Here is a 20379-nt window from a genome sequence, read left to right as displayed (position 1 = left end):
CCTATTCTGTATATGTGTCAGTTTTACAGGCTTTTCTAGGCTCCCTATTCACTTTATGTATGAATGTTTGTACATACATGTATCTCTAGTGTCTAGTATCTCTGTCAGTCTAATATTTGCAGGTGAAAACTGTTTTAGTTTACTCTTGGATTTATACATCTTGGATACATCTTGAGTTTCTGTGACACTTGGGCAAGCTTATAAAATTTGTTATTTTCACTTGGTTACGCAACAATATGTTTCTACAGCTTACCTGTCAGTTTAAGTCTATAGTATACCTCCTCAGTTTTGTGAATAACTTTGATTCTGAAATAGTTTTCTAAGAATTTCATTGCTATTTACTACTTTTAAATTTTACTGCACTATAAGTTTACTTTTAAAATTTTTTCTTAAAAGAACCCCAAAAAGCTTAAACGGATGTGATTCCCCAAGTTTAAAAGCTACCAGCCTGGAATTAATATCATTAGTTTGTTTGAAGTTAAGCACAAAGATACACAATGGGCTATCTGTGCTCTGCCCACCACGGGTATGGAAACCCGGTTTCTAGCATTGTAAGTCCGCAGACATACCACTGTGCCACTGGAGGACAATATTATTAGACCAACCAGTATTGACATCATCTTGAATGACAACCCCTCGTGCTATATACGCGTCAGTTGTCAGTTAGATATATAATCTATCTTCTCATGGCTCCTTTAATCTCCTAATGCTTCTTGAATACGCTAGAGACAAGAGTAGGTCTTCCATTAGCATCACTTGAGGAAATCCATAAGCTCATTGGACCTTTTACTTAGATGCTATATGTGTGTGTGTGTGTATATATATATATACACATATATACTATTTCATTTTAGTGTCAGAAAATAACGATCCAGTACATACATACACAACAGACAGATACTTATGTAGTTGACCTAACTCGTCATCCTCAAGATATATATATCCTTGTAGTTACTGATCTAAAAGACATTATAACAATAGCTACATTTATGCTATTTACTGTCTAGAAGTATTTAGATGTTAAATATGTTTATAGAAGTAGATGTAATGGTTTTCTTGTTACAATAAAAAGCGTTCTCTCTTCACCCAAAGCTCCTGTTATAGAGCTATTTAAATCAACTGCTTCAGATGATCTCAGAGAAACACTCATCAAAGTTTTAGGCGTGGTTACTAAGATTGGACAAAGCACTCTGTGTTTGTGTGATGCTTCTCACGCTTGAACTGTCAACCTTTTTCTTTGGGTTTCTATTTTCTCTGTATCATTGGCAGTATGATTAAGTTATCACTTTTTTTAATGTGACTTATATCATTTATTTTTCAGCGACTTTTTTAGCTCTTTAAATTATATCTTGTTTAGTGTGTTTCCGCCACCTTTCACTTATAGTATTGTATCCTGACAACCGTGTCCTTATAATAATTACATGCCCTTCTTGAATACGGATTTCTATAGCTAAAAGCAAATACGGCAAGTCTGTTTGTCAGATGGGATGGGCAGAATGCTAACACACGATGAATACAAAGGGAGTCTTCGAGCATAATTCAAAACGATTATAATAGAACTTGTATTGTTAAAGCTTTCAAGATAAACTGCGTACAAATGTTGAAATGTTCTATATTTAAATGTTGAAAGTTGGACAATTAAACAACGTTAGTTATACTATAACATACCAAATAAATAACTGGTTATCAGTATTATAATAATACAATTTTAACTTAGGACCTAACTATCTATGAAATAGTTGGTACCTTATTCATGGAATATTCCTTAGATATCAGTAAAACCCGCTCTTTTGATAAGTAAAAACTCCTCTCTCATAATTATATCCAACAGTGAAAATTTTGAGTTAAATATGTTTTAGCACTTTCACGAACAGGAGTTTAGTTAAGGGCGACAAGTAAAATTGCATTGCGAACAATCTAGGTTTTGGCAAAATTCAAATACAAAACACATTTCATATTACAGGCGGTTGTTTGTGGTATGAACGTATAATTAAAATCACAATGTTTTTTGTAAATAATTTCCGTGAGTGTGATTTCACCAGTTTGTTTTTGAAAGATAACTAGTTTTAAACTCGTAAGGGACAAACGTTAAGTGCGCATTTCTTACAACCTCAAATAATTTTCTAGACAGAAATATTTTAAATTTGTTTGTCGATTTGAATGTCCTATGAAAAAGTACATAATATAAGAGGATTGATGAGGTGCATTTTTAAGTTTTGTCGATAAAACATCACAACCCTAACTCATGAAAAATTAGCGTAAGTTAATGCATTCCCATGAATTTAGATTATTAAAACAAAATACCTTTAATCTATTTTTAAAGATTAAAACTCCCCTATGATTCGTAGGATATTTTACTTGTGAAGCTTAACTTCATTTTAAGGTAATGACGAAATGGTTATAGTATGAGTTACGTTTACTCTACTCTAAACAGGTAAAATTAAACGGTTAATAGAGAATTGTAGCTTAATTAGTGCTACTTATCCCTAAACTAATTATTGTAAGTGAAAACTCTTATTAGTTTCGACAAAGCTTGGTAACTGTTAGCTAAAATATTTCAAATTGAGCTCAGCTATACAAATATTTGTTCGAAAATGTACAAAAACTCAAATACTCTTAAACAGGTTGAAATGTCTAAGTTTTCTTGAAAAAAGAAAAAAACATAACACACACTTTTGACTGTCACCCTTAAAAACGGGTCTACTTTTATTGGGATGTTAGTGTTTCACAGTTTGTTCAATGGGCAAGTTTAATTATACCTATAAATATGATATAACTTTTGGAATTATACCCTTGAATCTAGGCATATATGCAAACCAATGAAGTAAAATAGTATTAAATATGATATGATTTTTGTTTACATAGATGAAAAAATCATATCATATTTAATTAAATGAAGGAAGAAATAAGAAACTACTAAGATATTAAACCAGGAGTCAGAAAATGTTCAATAAATGATTTAGATATGTAATTCATAAAATAGTAATAGTCAAGGCCTTTAACTAATTGAAAATAATTAACACACTTAATGGATATCTAAAACCAGTATCATCGATGAAGATATGTTTCCTGCGCATACATTTTATAGTTTGTCTAAAACCATATGCGCAGGAAACATATCTTCATCGATGATACTATTTTCAGAATATAGTAGGGAGTAAAATAATGATTTATTACGATTTTTGTTCTGAATTAGTGAATATTTTATGCTACATTGATGCTTGTTTTGAATAAAAAAAATAAAGCTTTTGGTTTAATGATTAGAGCTACAAAGTATTATATGTTTTAAATTATTTGTCTGATCTAATCACATTTAACCATGCTTCTTGATTCTATAAGGAGTAGAAAGAAAAGGATAAAATATTTTTAATGGAAAATATTTATGAAACGTTATTATAAGTATCAATATTTGTTTATTAAAGAACACTTCTTCTTCAAGACTGTTATATCCTTTCAACCCCTCAAGAAGGCGTTTTCATAAGCTGCCTAATCTCTTTAACTTCAAAATAAGGACTTTTCATGGGTTATTTAATTCCTGAAGAAAGTTCATGATTCATCAGTTCCTATAACCCTAAAAAACGGGTGTTGGTGTGACGCAAAGTTAATATCGTAATCAGTATCACAAAATAACGGCAGTGATAATTATTTCGATATTATGCGAATCCATTGAATAGTTGATAGTTTCCATAATATCTGAGAAAAATATAGTTTAAGTTTAAAAATTCAGAGTTTTAATTCCTTCAATCAAAGTTTTTATTTCAAAACTGAAAATTGTTTCAGAGGTTCAAGAAATCAAGAGGTTCAACGATATTTCTCAAAAAATTAATTTTTCCAATTACATTTACAAAAATTAAAATTTCATTTAAATTATTCGGTTAGATTGTTTGAAGTTAAGCACAAAGCAAAAAATGGATTACTTGTGCTCTTCCCACTACGGGTATCGAATCTCTGGATTTTAGTGTTGTAAATCCGTAGACATACCGCTGTGCCACTGGCAGAGCTTCAGTTAGTTTACTCTGTGTGTTTTTCAACAAATTTAGTAGTTATGCTTCGATCAAAAGTGATTCATAAGACAATTATTTTTACAAATCGTGTAGTATAGCCATTACTAATATCTGTTTATTTACCTACGTACCATTACTGTACTTATTGAAAATAAATGTGATTTATTTTCGGTTTGATAAATAACATTAATTTTTGGGGAACTTGGTAATGAAATTCAATCAAGATAAAAAAAGCTATAGTTACTGAAAACTTTAAAAATGAGAAAAACAAAAGCAAATATGACATTTTTTTCCTTTTGTTAGCACAAGCCTAGAAAAACGTGTATTAACAGAGTTATAAATAAAATAATAATAATAATAATTCTTTGGATTATTCCAATTTTATTGTTTTCAATGGGTTATGATATTCAATAAACAAAACTAGAACTCTTTCATCGATTATTATTTCCCCAGATGAAGGTTATACATTAATTCAAAATACCCTACTATAAGTTTCCTCTGCCCGGTAAAAAACCTTTTTTAAAGCTATAAACTCAAAATAATATTCTCTATATTTACAAGTACATTACGGACTTATAATGTAAAAATTGGGGGTTTGATTCCCCTTGATGAAATAAGTAGATAGCCCGATTTGGCTTTGCTCTTAAACAAAACAAATGCTTCGTAGTTCGACTATCAAGTATCAAAATTAAAAAAGAGAACAAAGTTAATAGTGAAATATTATTGATAATAAAACATATTTCCCTTTATTAATGATTGTAATCCCAAACAAAATTCACGTTTTTCTCAATAATAGCATTTTAATCGTCCGCAAAATACTTAAATTATTTTCTCATTTGGTTTCAGAAACAAGAACCTCAGATTGATGTTACTGAAAACAATCGTTACAACAATAATAAAACAGCTATAAATTCTCTGGAATTTGCAAACATCATTTTCTAAACTCTTAATTGAAAATAGAAGCACCATTGATATTATGAGGCAAAATCTAATGTCATAGGACAATGATAAACGTCTTGTTTATAGCATGCATTTAAGCAAAGAGTAGGGTGATCAATCTTCAGGATAACCAACATTCTGTATTAACTGAGACCTATGTAATTTTCTCTATCAATTTATTGTTGGTGTTTAACATCATGAGATTTGGGGAAAACGACTATCGACAAACGTAAATCAGAACGTAATCATTCATAGCATAATTCTATGTTTTAACGAAAGACAAACATCATAATCATTCATAACATAATTCTATATTCTAACGAAGTACAAACATCGTAATCACTCATAGCATAATTCTATTTTTTAATAAAGGACAAACATTGTAATTATTCTTAACATAATTCTATGTTTTAACCAAGTACAAACATCGTGATCCTTCATAACATAATTCTGTGTTTTAATGAAGGATAAACATCGTAATAATTCATAGCATGATTCTATGTTTTAATAAAGGACAAACATTGTAATTATTCTTAACATAATTCTATGTTTTAACGAAGTACAAACATCATAATCATTCATAACATAATTCTATATTCTAACGAAGTACAGACATCGTAATCACTCATAGCATAATTCTATGTTTTAATAAAAGACAAACAATGTAATCATTCTTAACATAATTATATGTTCTAATGAAGGAAAACATCATAATAATTCATAGCATAATTCTATGTTTTAAGCAAGGACAAACATTGTAATCATTCTTAACATAATTATATGTTCTAATGAAGGAAAACATCATAATAATTCATAGCATAATTCTATGTTTTAAGCAAGGACAAACATTGTAATCATTCTTAACATAATTCTGTTTTTTAACGAAGGACAAATATCGTAATCATTCATAATATAATTCTCTGTTCTAATGAAGGACAGTCATCGTAATCCTTCTTTACATAATTCTATTTTCAAAACGAACGACAAACATGTTAATCATTCACAACATAATTCTGTGTTTTAACGGAGGACAAACATCGTAATTATTCATAACATAATTCTATATTTTAATGAAAGACAAACATCGTAATCATTCATAATGAAATTCCGTGTTTAAGGAAGAACAAACATCGTAATCATTCATAACGTAATTCTGTGCCAAGATATTTCTTCTAAGTCTTGCAACAGTATCCGGTCATGGGATCTCTTTGTTCCCTACTGTATATAAATATCTGCGTCAGTGTAAACTACTTGTACCTGATGATGACAAAACCTTGTCGAAACGTTGTACATTTGCTGTTATGTTAAACTTATATTAAAGTTTTTCTTCATTACCCATTCAAGCCGTCTCCAAGCATTATTAATCAATATTAACGTAATTCTGAGTTTTAATGAAGAATAATCATTATTAACATAATTTTGTATTTTAATGAAGGACAAACATTGTATTCACTCATAACAGAAATCTATGTTCTGATCAAGGACAAACATCGTAATAATTATCAATATAATTCTATGTTTATGGAAGGACAAATACCGTAATCATTCAAAACATAAATGTGTGTTTTAACGAAAGAGAAACACCATAAACATTCATAACATAATTCTGTGTTTTAATGAAAGTCAAACACCAAAGTCATTCTTAACACAATTCTGTGTTTTAACGAAGGACAAACATCGTAATCATTCTCAAAATAATTCTGTGTTCTAACGAAGGACAAATATCATAATCATTAATAGCATAATTCTATATTTTGAAAAAGGACAAACATCATAATCACTCATAACATAATTCTATATTCTAACAATTGACAAACATCGGTATCATTGTTAACATAGTTCTGTGTTTTAAAGAAGGACAAACATAGTAATCATTCGTAACATAATTCTATGTTCTAACGAAGGACAAACATCTTAATCATTCATAGCATAATTCTATGTTTTAACAAAGGACAAGTATCATAATCATTCATTGCATAATTCTGTGTGCCAATGAAGGACAGACATAGTAATCATTATTAACATAATTCTCTGTTGTAATGAAAGACAGTCGTCGTAGTCCTTCTTAAAATAACTCTAAGTTCTAACGAAGGACAAACATGGTAATCATTCTCAAAATAATACTGTGTTTTAACGGAGGACAAACTTCGTAATCATTCTTAGCAAAATTCTGTGTTTTAATGAAGGACAAACATCATAATCATTTATAATATAATTATAAGTTCTAATGAAGATCAAACGTCGTAATCATTCATCGCTTTATTCTGTGTTCTAATGAAGGACAGACGTAGTAATCATTATTATCACAATTCTATTTTCAAAACGAAGATCAAACGTCGTAATCATTCCTAACGTAATATTGTGTTTTAATGAAGAATAATCATTTTTAACATAATTTTGTATTGTAATGAAAACATTGTATTCATTCATTACATAAATCTATTCTAATGAAGGAGAAACATCGTAGTCATGCATAACATAATTCTGTGTTTTAATAAAAAATAAACATTGTAATAATTGATAACATGATTCTTTTTTCTAACAAAGGATAAACAACGCAATTATTCTCAACATAATTCAGTGTTCTAACGAAGAACAAACATCGTAATAATTCATAACATTATTCTTTTTTTAACGAAGAATAAACATTGTAATCATTCACAACATAATTCGATGTTTAAACGAATGACAAACATCGTAATCATTCTCAACATAATTCCGTGTTCTAACGAAGGACCAACATCGTAATCATTCTCAACATAATTCTATGTCCTAACGAAGGACAAAACATCGTATTCATTATAAGAAAATTCTATTTTCAAAACGAAGATCAAACGTCGTAATCATTCATAGCATAATTCTTTTTTTAACGAAAAACAAACATTGTAATTACTTTTAACATAATTCTATATTTTAACGAAGAACAAACAGAGTAATCCTTCATAACATAATTCCGTGTTTTAATTAAGAATAGGCCCGCCATGGCAAGGTGGTCAGGGAACTCGACTCACAATCTACGGGTCGCGGGTTCGAATCCCTGTCTCACCAAACACGCTCGCCCTTTCAGAATTGGAGGCGTTATAATGTGACGATCAATCCCACTATTCGTTGGTAAAAGAGTAGCCAAAGAGTTCGCGGTGGGTGCTGAGGACTAACTGCTTTCCCTTTAGTCTTACACTGCAAAATTAAGGACGGTTAATTCAGATAGCCCTCGTGCAGCTTTGCGCGAAATTTAAAAAACGAACAAACAAACAATAATTAAGAATAAACATTGTACAATTGCTAACCTAATTCTATGTCTTAACGAAAGAGAAACGTCGTAATGATTCTTAACATAATTCTGTGTTTTAACGAAGAACAAACATCGTAATTATTCATAGAATAATTCTATATTTTAACAAGACAAATATTGTAATCATTCTTAACATAATTCTGTGTTTTAAAGAAAGACAAACATCGTAATCATTCATAATATAATTCTGTGTTTTAACAAATAACAAACGTCGTTATCATTGTTAAAATCGTTCTATCGTTTAACGAAGGAATAACATAGTAATCATTCATACAGAATTCTGTGTATTAACGAAAAAGAAATGTTTAATGAATAATAAACATCGTAATCATTTTTGACATTATTTTGTGTTTTAATGAAGGTCAAACATCGTAATCATTCATAACATAATTCTGTATTTTAAGAAAGAACAAACATCGTAATCATTCTCAACATAATTCTGTGTTCTAACGAAGGATATCATTGTAACCATTCTTAACATAATTCTGTGTTTTAAGGAACCACAAGTAACGTTAACCTTCATAACATAATTCTGTGTTTTAAAGAAGACAAACATCGTAATCATTCATAAAATAATTGTGTGTTTTAACGAAGGACAAACATCGTAATCATTCTTAACACAATTCTGTGTATTAACGAAAAAGAAATGTTTAATGAATAATAAACATCGTAATCATTTTTGACATTATTTTGTGTTTTAATGAAAGTCAAACATCGTAATCATTCATAACATAATTCTATGTTCTAATGAAGGACAAACATCGTAATCATTCTCAACATAGTTCTATGTTCTAACGAACGACAAACATTGTAATCATTCATGGCATAATTGTATATTTTAATGAAAGATAAACATCGTATCTACTCTTAACATAATTGTGTGTTTTATTCAAAGACGAATATAGTAATCATTCATAATATAATTTTGTCTTTAAGGACGGACAAACATCGTAATCATTCATAACATAATTCTATGTTTTAAAGAAAGAGAAACGTCGTAATGATTCTTAACATAATTAATTCTGTGTTTTAACGAAGGACAAACATCGTAATCATTCTTAACACAATTCTGTGTATTAACGAAAAAGGAATATTTAATGAATAATAAACAACGTAATCATTTTTGACATTATTTTGTGTTTTAATGAAGGTCAAACATCGTAATCATTCATAACATAATTCTATGTTCTAATGAAGGACAAACATCGTAATCATTCTCAACATAATTCTATGTTCTAACGAACGACAAACATTGTAATCATTCATAGCATAATTTTATATTTTAAAGAAAGAAAAACGTCGCAATGATTCTTAACATAATTCTGTGTTTTAACGAAAGACAAACATCATAATCACTCATAACACAATTCTGTGTTTTTAGCCTAGTTTTCCAAGAAAGTACTGGAAAATAAAACCAGAAAATATTATTGCACAATAAAGTTGGTTTTATTAAAATCGGGACACAGCCCTTAGAAGATTCTACATGCTTCAGGTTTGCTCTACGCTACTATCATTAGAAGCAAGAGTTAACATCAGATACTGACTTATATACCTACATCACCTTCAATTTACATAAACATACAATAAACCCTCAGTGCTATCTCGACATCGAACACAATTTCACCGACCATTCCCGAAACGTTTTTTTTTAAAGGGTTGGCGCTGATGATTACTGCATAGAAAGTCACCGAAACAAGTAAAATATAATTTTATTGTGCAACAATTCAACATTTTATGTTCGTTTTTAATCTATTACCTTTTAGTAAGTGCTCTTTAATTTATTTAAAACGACAAAGCTTTGCGTGATTCTTATTTGTTAATGTTTATACGCCATGAGAATAATGTGAAACTCTTATTCAAACCAATAAACAGAAGATAAAACCTACTATCCTCTTTATTACTTCTAAGTGAAAGTTATCTATATTTATCTGAATAGATCTTATAAAAAAGGGAGAAACAAACAAACCCAGAAAAGACAATGAGAAATGAAACTAACACAGCTGGAAAGAGTTTAGAGAAGAGGAGGTGATATAACAGCTGGAAACGATATATTATTTACAGCTCCCCTTCGCATGATAAAGAAGATATTTTCGTGCTCTGTGTCTTTAAGTAGAATAAAAAGCTCACTCTTTAGGGAACCGAAGGCAAGTATTTATGTGAAAGGAGCTATCTTCAGGTGTTGTTGGTTGAGAACCCAGGAGGAATCATTACAATCTTTCTAGATTCTCATAACTTCCAGATCATAATCGACAGTTTTCGCTGCTCTACTGGTGTAAACGGGTCTTGTAACAGGTTTTTCATTCACATGCATTGGTAACAGCTTTCACTGGTTTATGTCTGGATATTCGTCTTCACTTTAGAGAAATGAGCAAAGAAGCCGCGGAACAGGTCTTTTGGGAAGTTCTAGAATTGTTGAGGTTTAATAAGGTCTATTTTTTAATATATTATAAATTTATTCTTCTGTCTCTGCATCTATGTGATTGTGGTTTGTGATATTTTTGGTATTCTGCAAATATTTATTTTATTCCATCTTTTCTCTTGCATTTAACAAACTCACACAAAAGCATTCCTTGTACTGAGCAACATGATTAGAAATAATGTTTATATTACAAACTAAATTCTCACTATTTTCTCTCGATTCCATTTGACCAACACAATCTTCTTCAAATAGTTTGAGTACAAACAGAAGCTAAACCAGTCTTTATAAGATTTCGAGTAATTAAAAAGAAGGGAATTACTGCAATCCATAAATATTATTTTTTTCGTTTCAAACCAGTGACGATGTAACCTGGGTTCTCGAACAGTTAGTGCCTACCGTTTAATTTTGTCTAGTTTCACTTCTGAACAAAACACATTTGAACGAATGCTCTTAACAAATTGAAGGATACCAGGAACATCAGTTTTGCCATTACTGGACCAGATAAAAAGTAGGTTTGTACCTCTGAACTAATTTATTAATTCATCCCTTCTGTGCTCAAGAACAATTAGACTTAAATTATTATTATTTTCAATGTCACATGTAAATATAATGGCAGGATGCAACATCCTGCCATTAAATTTACATGTGACATTGAAAATAATAATAATTTACTTTTTTAGACATGCTCATTAACCGTAATTAGACTTAAAGTACAGCATGTTTTGCCTTAATTATAATACAAAACAGACTTGTGGGAAGCATCGGCTTTGTTATTGTATAGTATTTAACGCAAGATTGAATGCATTCTTACAACTAAATAGGAATGAATTAACTATATAACGTCATAAGAATAAATACGTCCAAGAATAATTTCATTTACATAATAGCAACACATTTTCAGTCAGGTCTAATTAATATTGCTGTACGTTATAGGCTGGGTCATTACGGTGGTTAGGGAGAATCAACTTTGGTCTATGATGACTGGGCAGAATTTGGCGTTTCACTGTTTAGACCATTGAAAAATATCCTTGAACTACAGAATGTTTTTATATTTCAATAAAAAGTATTTTCTTGGATAAGATGAAATGAATATAAATCCAGTCAACTTAGATAACTAGTACTATGCACTTATCTTTGAAGTAGGAAAGTGATTTATGTTATCAATTAAAGCAATTTATTTGATAATCGTATAATTCTCAAGATGTGTTTATATAGCTCTATCATTTAGCTACCAAATGAAACAATTTTTGATATATTATTACCAATTATTGGTCTAGGTATGATGATATTATTATGGTTTAGTTAGCTTGGTTGTAATAAATCGCTGTAGTATAGCTGTCAAGGTGTGTTTATATCATTATTATTAAGTTGTCAAAGTGAGATTCTATTATCGTGGTTTAGAGATCAAATATAATTATTGTATTTTCTAGTTCTAGGCTAAGTATGTTATTATCGTTTATCAATTGGAGTTTAAAATGCCTTAATATAGTTGGTTGTTTTCACCTCGGAGGTTTAATAGAACTTCGTTCTTCCTAGCATTCAGGAAGATATAGTTGGTTGTTTTCACCTCGGAGGTTTAATAGAACTTCGTTCTTCCTAGCATTCAGGAAGATATAGTTGGTTGTTTTCACCTCGGAGGTTTAATAGAACTTCCTGAATGCTAGGAAGAACGAAGTCTAGTAATATAGATGAAGATGGCCGTTAATAAGAAAAAAATTGCATGTACAAAAAGCTCGGACGTTTTGGAATACACTTATTTCATTTTCAGCGAAATCTGTTGTTGTTTGAAGTTAAGCACAAAGCTACACAATGGACTATTTGTGCTCTGCCCACCACGGGTATGGAAACTCGCTTTCTAGCGTTGTAAGTCCGCAAACATACCGCTGTGCCACTGAGGGTCAGCGAAATCTGTTGTTGTTTGAAGTTAAGCACAAAGCTACACAATGGACTATTTGTGCTCTGCCCACCACGGGTATGGAAACCCGCTTTCTAGCGTTGTAAGTCCGCAGACATACCGCTGTGCCACTGAGAGTCAGCGAAATCTGTTGTTGTTTGAAGTTAAGCACAAAGCTACACAATAGACTATTTGTGCTCTGCCCACCACGGGTATCGAAACCCGCTTTCTAGCGTTGTAAGTCCGCAGACATACCGCTTTGCCACTGACGGGCAGCGAAATCTGAAAATAATGTTATGATTATTTTTTAATGTTAAATTCATTAACTAAGGTGAATGAAACATTAGAATAGAATGTAAAAGGAAAGAAATATCCAGATTATAGATTACATAACGGAAGTCACAAAATTGCATGGCACATAAGGTATCATAAAAACAATAGTTGAAGAAATAGACTCGGTGGCAAGTGAAGTTATTTAGTATAATTTCCGGCCTACGGATGTAAGTTATTAAAAACCAGGTGGTCTTTTGGCAAGTTGTAAGCATTTCCTTAATGCGAAGTTCAATGTTTAAGGATCCTATAGGTATGATGATGAGATTGTTATCTGCAATTATATGACCTGTGATTCCTGCCCCTAGTGGCTCAGTGGCAAGTCTGCAGGCTTACGACTCTAAAAACCGGGTTTCGATGAACGTGATGGGAAGAGTACAGATAAACTATTCTGTATATTTGCGCTTAACAACAATCAACCTGTGATTCCAAAATGTGAACGAACAATCGAGAGGTTAGGTCGTCAAGTTCTCCTGGATACTCTCAAATGTTCATAGATTTCTACAGTGTGTCTGAAAAGTCTGGAACTGTATGTAATTTGCAGCTTTTCTTAATTTTAGATATGTGACTGATTATGGCGCGGTCACAGCATAAAAAGGTCAAGTTAATCATTCTGTTTGGCAGATAAGGTTAGTCCCAGAAGAAAGCTGCTGTCAAATTTAACGCACACCATCCAGAGAGAGAGAGAGAAAATATCACTCACAGTTCAGTTGGAAAGCTGCTAGATAATTTAATGAGACTGGCAGTGTGGACCATTGACAGTGACACGAATATGTTTGTCAGTGTTAAAAGAGAATGGAAATACCGTCTCCAAACTTGTTTCGAATAACAAAAACTGCTTGTGAAACACATTCTCCAAAATTCGTTGAAGTGCCTATGGTTCCAGACTTTTCGGGCACCTTGTAATTTGTAACTGAGTTTTGTTTTGCTAACGTGTGTGACTAGAATCACTACACGTGTACTTATATACGAGCCATGAACGTAGAAGTGTCGATATTAGATCTTTATAATGTAAAATATTTTCAATGCGTAGGTTATGACTAGATGTTAGTCTGAGCTGGGCTTAAAGGTAGAAGTGATTTAGTAAGAAAATGAGCTGTTTTAAATTAGTAAAGTTTGTGCGTCCATACAAGAAATACAGATTAGGAGGGAAATTTTTGGGGCGGTGTGTAACGTTCCGAGGGTGGAATTTATTGCTAAGAAACTTGCGAGTTAAACTAGTTCGAAAATCTGAAGACAGATCATGAGGAAGGGGAATTTGGAGCCAGTGTGTAACGTGACGAGATTTAAATTTGTTACTTACTAAACTTGCGATTGAAATACAGAAAAAGAGAGGAGTTTGAGGACCGTTGTGAAACACAGCGGGTAGGAGTTGAGTATATTTGTAAATTAAATTGGTTAGAAAGTTGGAAGACAGGTTCAGAGGGAAAATTTGATAACAGTGTAATGTGGTGAGAAGAAGGGTTCGAATTTGTTGTTAAGAAATATCCAACTTAACTTGGTCAGAAAGTCAGTCCGTTAGCTATTTTTAAAAGGAGTAAAATAGAATAATTAGTGCGAATATTAGAAAATATATGCAAGAGTGACAAGACCAGGTTTCGCGTAAAGAGGCTATGGTCAAAGCTGTTGAAATTAGTATAAATATTTCTAAAAGTTTTTTTACGATAAACAAAGGTTGAGAATATTTTGCCTTATTTAGTAACCCTCATGTCAAGAAAAAATATGGACCCATCTTCTACGAATTCATTATCAATAATCGTCGCATTCAGATTTCGTTCAGGATGGAATAAGTGTGTTCCGAAACTTTCGAATGTTTTGCAGATAAAAATGTTTCTCGTCTTATTAGCCGTCTTCATCTTCATTATCAACTATATCTTACTTAATTAAATGATTCTGTACAATTAGACTTTTTCAACTCCAAGTCAGATATTATTAAACCTTCGACAAATATAGAATATTCATATCATTACTATTTACAACATATACGTATACACTCAACGTAATATCATTGCTATTTATTACATATACGTATACACTCAACCTAATATCATTGCTATTTATAACATATACGTATACACTCAACCTAATATCATTGCTATTTATAACATATACGTATATATTCAACCTAATATCATTGTATTTATAACATATACGTATACACTCAACCTAATATCATTGCTATTTATAACATATACGTATACACTCAACCTAATATCATTGCTATTCATAACATATACGTATACACTCAACTTAATATCATTGCTATTTATAACATATACGTATACACTCAACCTAATATCATTGCTATTTATAACATATACGTATACACTCAACCTAATATCATTGCTATTCATAACATATACGTATACACTCAACTTAATATCATTGCTATTTATAACATATACGTATGCACTCAATCTCTTTACTGAATTGACACAAATTAGTTGTATAGTACAAATATGCAATATTTCTAATTTCCACGATTTTGAGAGAGTAGTAAGTCAAAGGGTAATCTTGGTGTATCATCCACACTTTGGTTAAACAGATAAAGATTAAAGTCATTCACCAAACCTGTTAAACCATAAGGTATTGTTGCTGATCAAAACTTTGGTGTTGCACTTTTTGAAAATTCGGGAGGTAAATATATACTAAGATCATTGTATAAATGTTTCTCATAGCTTTATTATTTTACGTTTCTTTGGTGTGTTTTTGTCGTTTTTGTCGTTTCATTCAGAACTTATCGTAAGAACTACTTCCTGGATCGTAAGAATTTCCGTAGGGTACATTTTGCTGTTCATATAAGATTTTTGCCAGTTAAAAGTAGATTAATGAGACTCTGCAAGGCACCACATTTGGTTGACAGCCAATCTGATATGTCACTCACAAACTGACAGGCATAAGATGTATATAATATCAATTAAATAAGGTAAGTAAATTATCACATTCTATAAGTCTGGGAGAAAAACCTAAAATATTTTCCTGTCCCTTTATTTTCTTACTTGCAACAAAAAACAATTGGACAAACAGAAACTCGAATATTCGCTCATACTTAATAATGAGTAGTTTGTTGTTGAATACCTTGGCTGATTTCATCCTTCAATGCTTGTTTCAAGTCTTATCTTATAAACTATAAGCTTTTTGCTAACCTAGCAACAAACCTAGCAAACGAACATACAACAAACAGATTAAAACAGATACATTTTCAAAGCTTCATTTGCATAAACATGATCTACTATCTCGCGAAGTAATTAAAAGTGTTTTGACAACTAGACTGAGTAAGTCACATTCAAAATATTTGACAATGTCAGTTTATGTTGTTGATTTTTGTGAAAAGTTGGTGATCAACATTTTAATTAGATTTAAAAAAAATCACTAAATCTGCCCTATTTCATCTACATATCCAAAAGTCTCCTGGTGGATCAGCGGTAAGTTTACGAACCAAGAACGTTAAAAACTCAAATATAGACTTAGCCTTTATTAGGATCGGGGTGATAAATGTGATCAGAAAGAAAACAGAACATTAATTTTACCCTCTCCGGGACACACCTAATTATTAGCCTGGCTGATGTGATATTAGGTTGATAGATCCGAGTTATTCCATTTACATCCATTCTAAAAACAAATTAATTCGTACATCGCAAAAAGAAGGACACAAAATATGGAATTTGTCGTCGTTTTCAATAAATAGAGATTTAAAACAAAACACTTAACCTGCCTAAAGTTTTGTCACCAAATTCAGAGTCACTTCAGAAATCTCACTCTGGATGAACGTATGTTTATGTGTGTCACGAAAAGCCAACTACTAGTAGGACTAGTTTTTGACTCACTTTGATTGAATACAAAATTGCAAACTAGTGCACTACCTTTATATTTACACATTTCTATCGATTTACTTCCAGTGATTTCTGTGAATCACTAACTACTATGAGTATATTAATCATTATTTGTGAGCTGGTAAGCAAGTAATATTACGTCTTCATATTACTAAAAACTGTCAAATGTTTCAATAAAAAAGCTTAACAAAATAGATTCGTTAAACAATTCCTAGTGTTCCCTTCTTTGTGATTTTTTGAGAAGTTCTGTCATCTAAAGCGTATTTTCGTTATTTGATATTTTAATATAAACGTATATTTATTATAAATAAGAACTTCAGAGTGAAAGTAAAAAAAAGGTGTAATAACAGACCAATCACGCTACATCTGCTTTAATCAGTACCAAAGAAACCTTTGGTCCAGTATCAGGGCTTTTTGAGACTCTCTTTATAGATGTATTAGCAACTTGCTTGCCAATAAATGTTACGGTGTGAACTGCAGTACTTTTTTTCGTCTATTTTTATTTATATCACAACACATCAGAATTATGCTAAGGAACTTGAACACCACTTTATTTATTTAATTCAACAACACATGTTGTTAATTATCATAACATAGATATAAAGCGATAAAATTATTTGAAAAAATCAAAATTTTAACTCTGCAATTAAAACTGTCGATATAACGGTTCACTAAAATGTATTTTTAATACTAACTTTAAGAAAGTGTATCTCATTGAAATTTACTAAATCTAACTTTCACATCTCTAATAACAAGCCACATATATATATAAATCTTATTTATATTGGTCCAACAACGTGTATGAAGACATTCGGCAAAATGAAAATAATAAAAGGTATAAAAAGGTAACTTTTATAATATTTATAAACAGTTCGCATTTTTTTCCGGTTAACATTGCACCCGTTTTTTTTTACATTGTGAATAACTGCTGTAAACTGTAATAATTTACTTAGGTTTTTATTCTCCTGATGAGATGTTGGTTTATATATTTTTTTCATAATTCATGGAAAGTTGCGACTGTTGGAAACTTTATTCAGACAAGCAGATGGCAGTATCCTACCTGAAGACTGGATGTTAAACATGTCCGAGAAAGAAACATAAATTGAAAAGCAGGTTAAAACAAAAAGATATACCAAAAAATGCACCTTAACATATAAACTATTAAAGTAGTGTCCCTCTTTAGTCAGTTTATCCTTTTAACATCCTGTTCGACGACACTTACTCAACCTCTTTTTTCCCATCTTCTGTCATTGTCACTTAACACAAAGAGCGGACGAAAAAGAAACCCATGTTCTACTCCATTGAAACCGGGGTTCTTCATTCTGTTAAAATCTTATTCCTTTTCAATGCCACTCTTGGCTGCTTTTTTATCGTGAATAGCATCCCATTCGACAACAGATCTTTCAGTATTAGGCTATAACAGTCGATATCCAGTGGAGGTAATTTAGATTTTTTTCTTTCTCAGTAAAATAGTAGTTATTCAAATGTGTGTCTTTAAGATAGACAAAAAGTGCAACTGCTAATTCTATTAACATCAACTGAGCTTTATGTGAGGAACAAGAAAAATTCACTTGTGTAAAAATTGACTTTCAAATCTCTAAGCATGATTTATTATTTAGAAATATAAAAATTCACAATATTTATAAGGTGACAACAACAGACAGAACGGTAAGAAATTCCGATTTAAAACTATAATAAATTTAATAAAACTAAATGCTCGATATATCAAAAAGTCATTTATTTAAACCTGAAAAAATATCTGGAAATTTAGTTTTCTTAACTTACATTCTGAAAGTAGCACTGGCAGTCCGAATATCAAAATATCCGTAGCAATAAAGTAAACAAATAAGAAATGCCTGTAGATTGAAATCAAACAGTAGTTACACCTAAAAATGTGTTTCTGATGGCATACTAAAAATATAATTTCTAATTTGCGTAAATAATTTCTACAAGTTTCTCTGAAATAAGTAAAATTATATATAATTTGGATAATGACAGGTTTATTCTGGAAAGTAAAAGATTAGTTTCAGAGGTTAAACATCACGCTTGTTGATTTGGCGAAGGAGTTTTGCTTGTGTCATTTTGGAAGAATGTAAGTAAGTAGTAAAGTACAAATAAAACTGAATTAAACACTATCGCAGAAAAAGGATAAAAAGTTAAAACAGTCTAAAATGGGATGATAGAATATCACAGCCACAAAAAAGAATTATAATAAAGCAACGAAGAAGACGAAGCTAATATAAAGAATCTTCAAAATATAAAGAATTAAGTATCTTACAACAACGGTATAAAAAAAGTTCCTAGAACAAAATGAACACGTGTATACAAATTTTGTATATATAATAAAGAAGCCAAGAATTGGGATATCAAATATAGCAGCCTAAGATTGGCTACATCAGTCAAGAACATCAATAGAGAAATAAACTGCTAAAAAATTAAAAACTCAGAATAGGAATAGAGGAGCCCAGAACGTGGGTATGTAATAAAGTAACAAAACATAGAGTACAAAATAAATCAACCCAGCAGTGGAATATGGAATTAAGGGGTTTATAACAAAAGTATGAAAAAATACACAAACTAACATAAAGATATGGAATAATTAGCTTTAAACAAGGCTTATGTTAAAACATCCTTGAAAAGAGATACAGAATAGATTAGCCCATAACAAGAGCATATTGCAATATACAAAAGATATAGAAAATATGGTAGTTTTAAATAAAGAATTTAAAACAATGTAATCCAAACATAAAAAATAAGTAGCTCTAATAAATGGATTAGAATGAAACAGCTCAGAACAATGTCACACGGTGACGCAACATAAAGATGGTTTTAAAATAAAGTAGTTTTAAAATGCTTGATCATTAAAATAAGTTGACTATAAATACAGAGGTTGATTATGTTATATTAAAATGATTTTGGAGTTTCACCAAGTTGTTTCAGTCCATGTAGCTACATTCGGCCATGCTCTGTCAAGAAGACAGTGCATACTGATGATAGTCCTGCAGCGTAGATTTCATCCGGCCACACAGCTGTAATATCCAAAGCCAGTCATTCTTCCCTGATTACTTTCTATAATCCATCTAGTGTATGCTTCAATAATCCGATTGTACAAAATCCATACGTGACTTGACCGGTGTATCTTCTTAAGGAATAACATGAATAACCGTTTCATTCTCCATCTGCTTGAGATATACGACGATTGAAAGGAAATTATGAGTGGAAGCCTTATCTTGGTGAACCTGTACCATGTTGGCCTCGTTTCCACACGAATATAATTGTGATTATGTTGCATAGTGTTTCAAGTGGCACGTGGAAGGCTTTTATTAACCTTTGTGGATTCTCACACGTACAAGACGCCGCACTTTGGTTACTACGGCTTGGGTACGACTTGTTGCAGGTCTTTTTCTTGATGGTTCGGTGAGCCCAAGTTGATCCATTTTTCGTTGTTTTCTAAATTCCATTAAATACAAGTCTTGAAAATTCTAAATTGTTGATATGTACACTACTTAGATTTGAGTGTATGAATATTTTGTAGTTTTAGTATTGGTAATAGTTGTCATATGAACTTGCTGATTTGAATATTCAAAATCGTTTTAATATAACGTATTCAACCCTCTATATGAGATAGATATATTGTGGCATTCAATCATATAATTTGGTTACGTCGA

At 31.0% G+C, this 20379-nt stretch overlaps 1 protein-coding gene across 1 annotated transcript in view; it reads right to left on the bottom strand.

The window, feature by feature from the left end:
• The window catches only part of LOC106462824 (monocarboxylate transporter 12-like), a 55109-nt gene extending 34961 nt beyond the window's left edge, over nucleotides 1-20148 (bottom strand). The window contains exon 1 of the mRNA XM_013922787.2: nucleotides 20040-20148. Within this exon, the coding sequence (XP_013778241.2) occupies nucleotides 20040-20148 (109 nt within the window). The remainder of the gene's footprint in view (nucleotides 1-20039) is intronic.
• Nucleotides 20149-20379: the final 231 nt, after the last annotated feature.

This window comes from Limulus polyphemus, unplaced genomic scaffold, assembly GCF_000517525.1.
Source record: "Limulus polyphemus unplaced genomic scaffold, Limulus_polyphemus-2.1.2 Scaffold1259, whole genome shotgun sequence".
Classification (NCBI taxonomy): domain Eukaryota; kingdom Metazoa; phylum Arthropoda; class Merostomata; order Xiphosura; family Limulidae; genus Limulus; species Limulus polyphemus.
The sequence above is the reverse complement of the archived record's forward strand: the minus strand, read 5'-3'. Positions and strand labels throughout refer to the sequence as shown.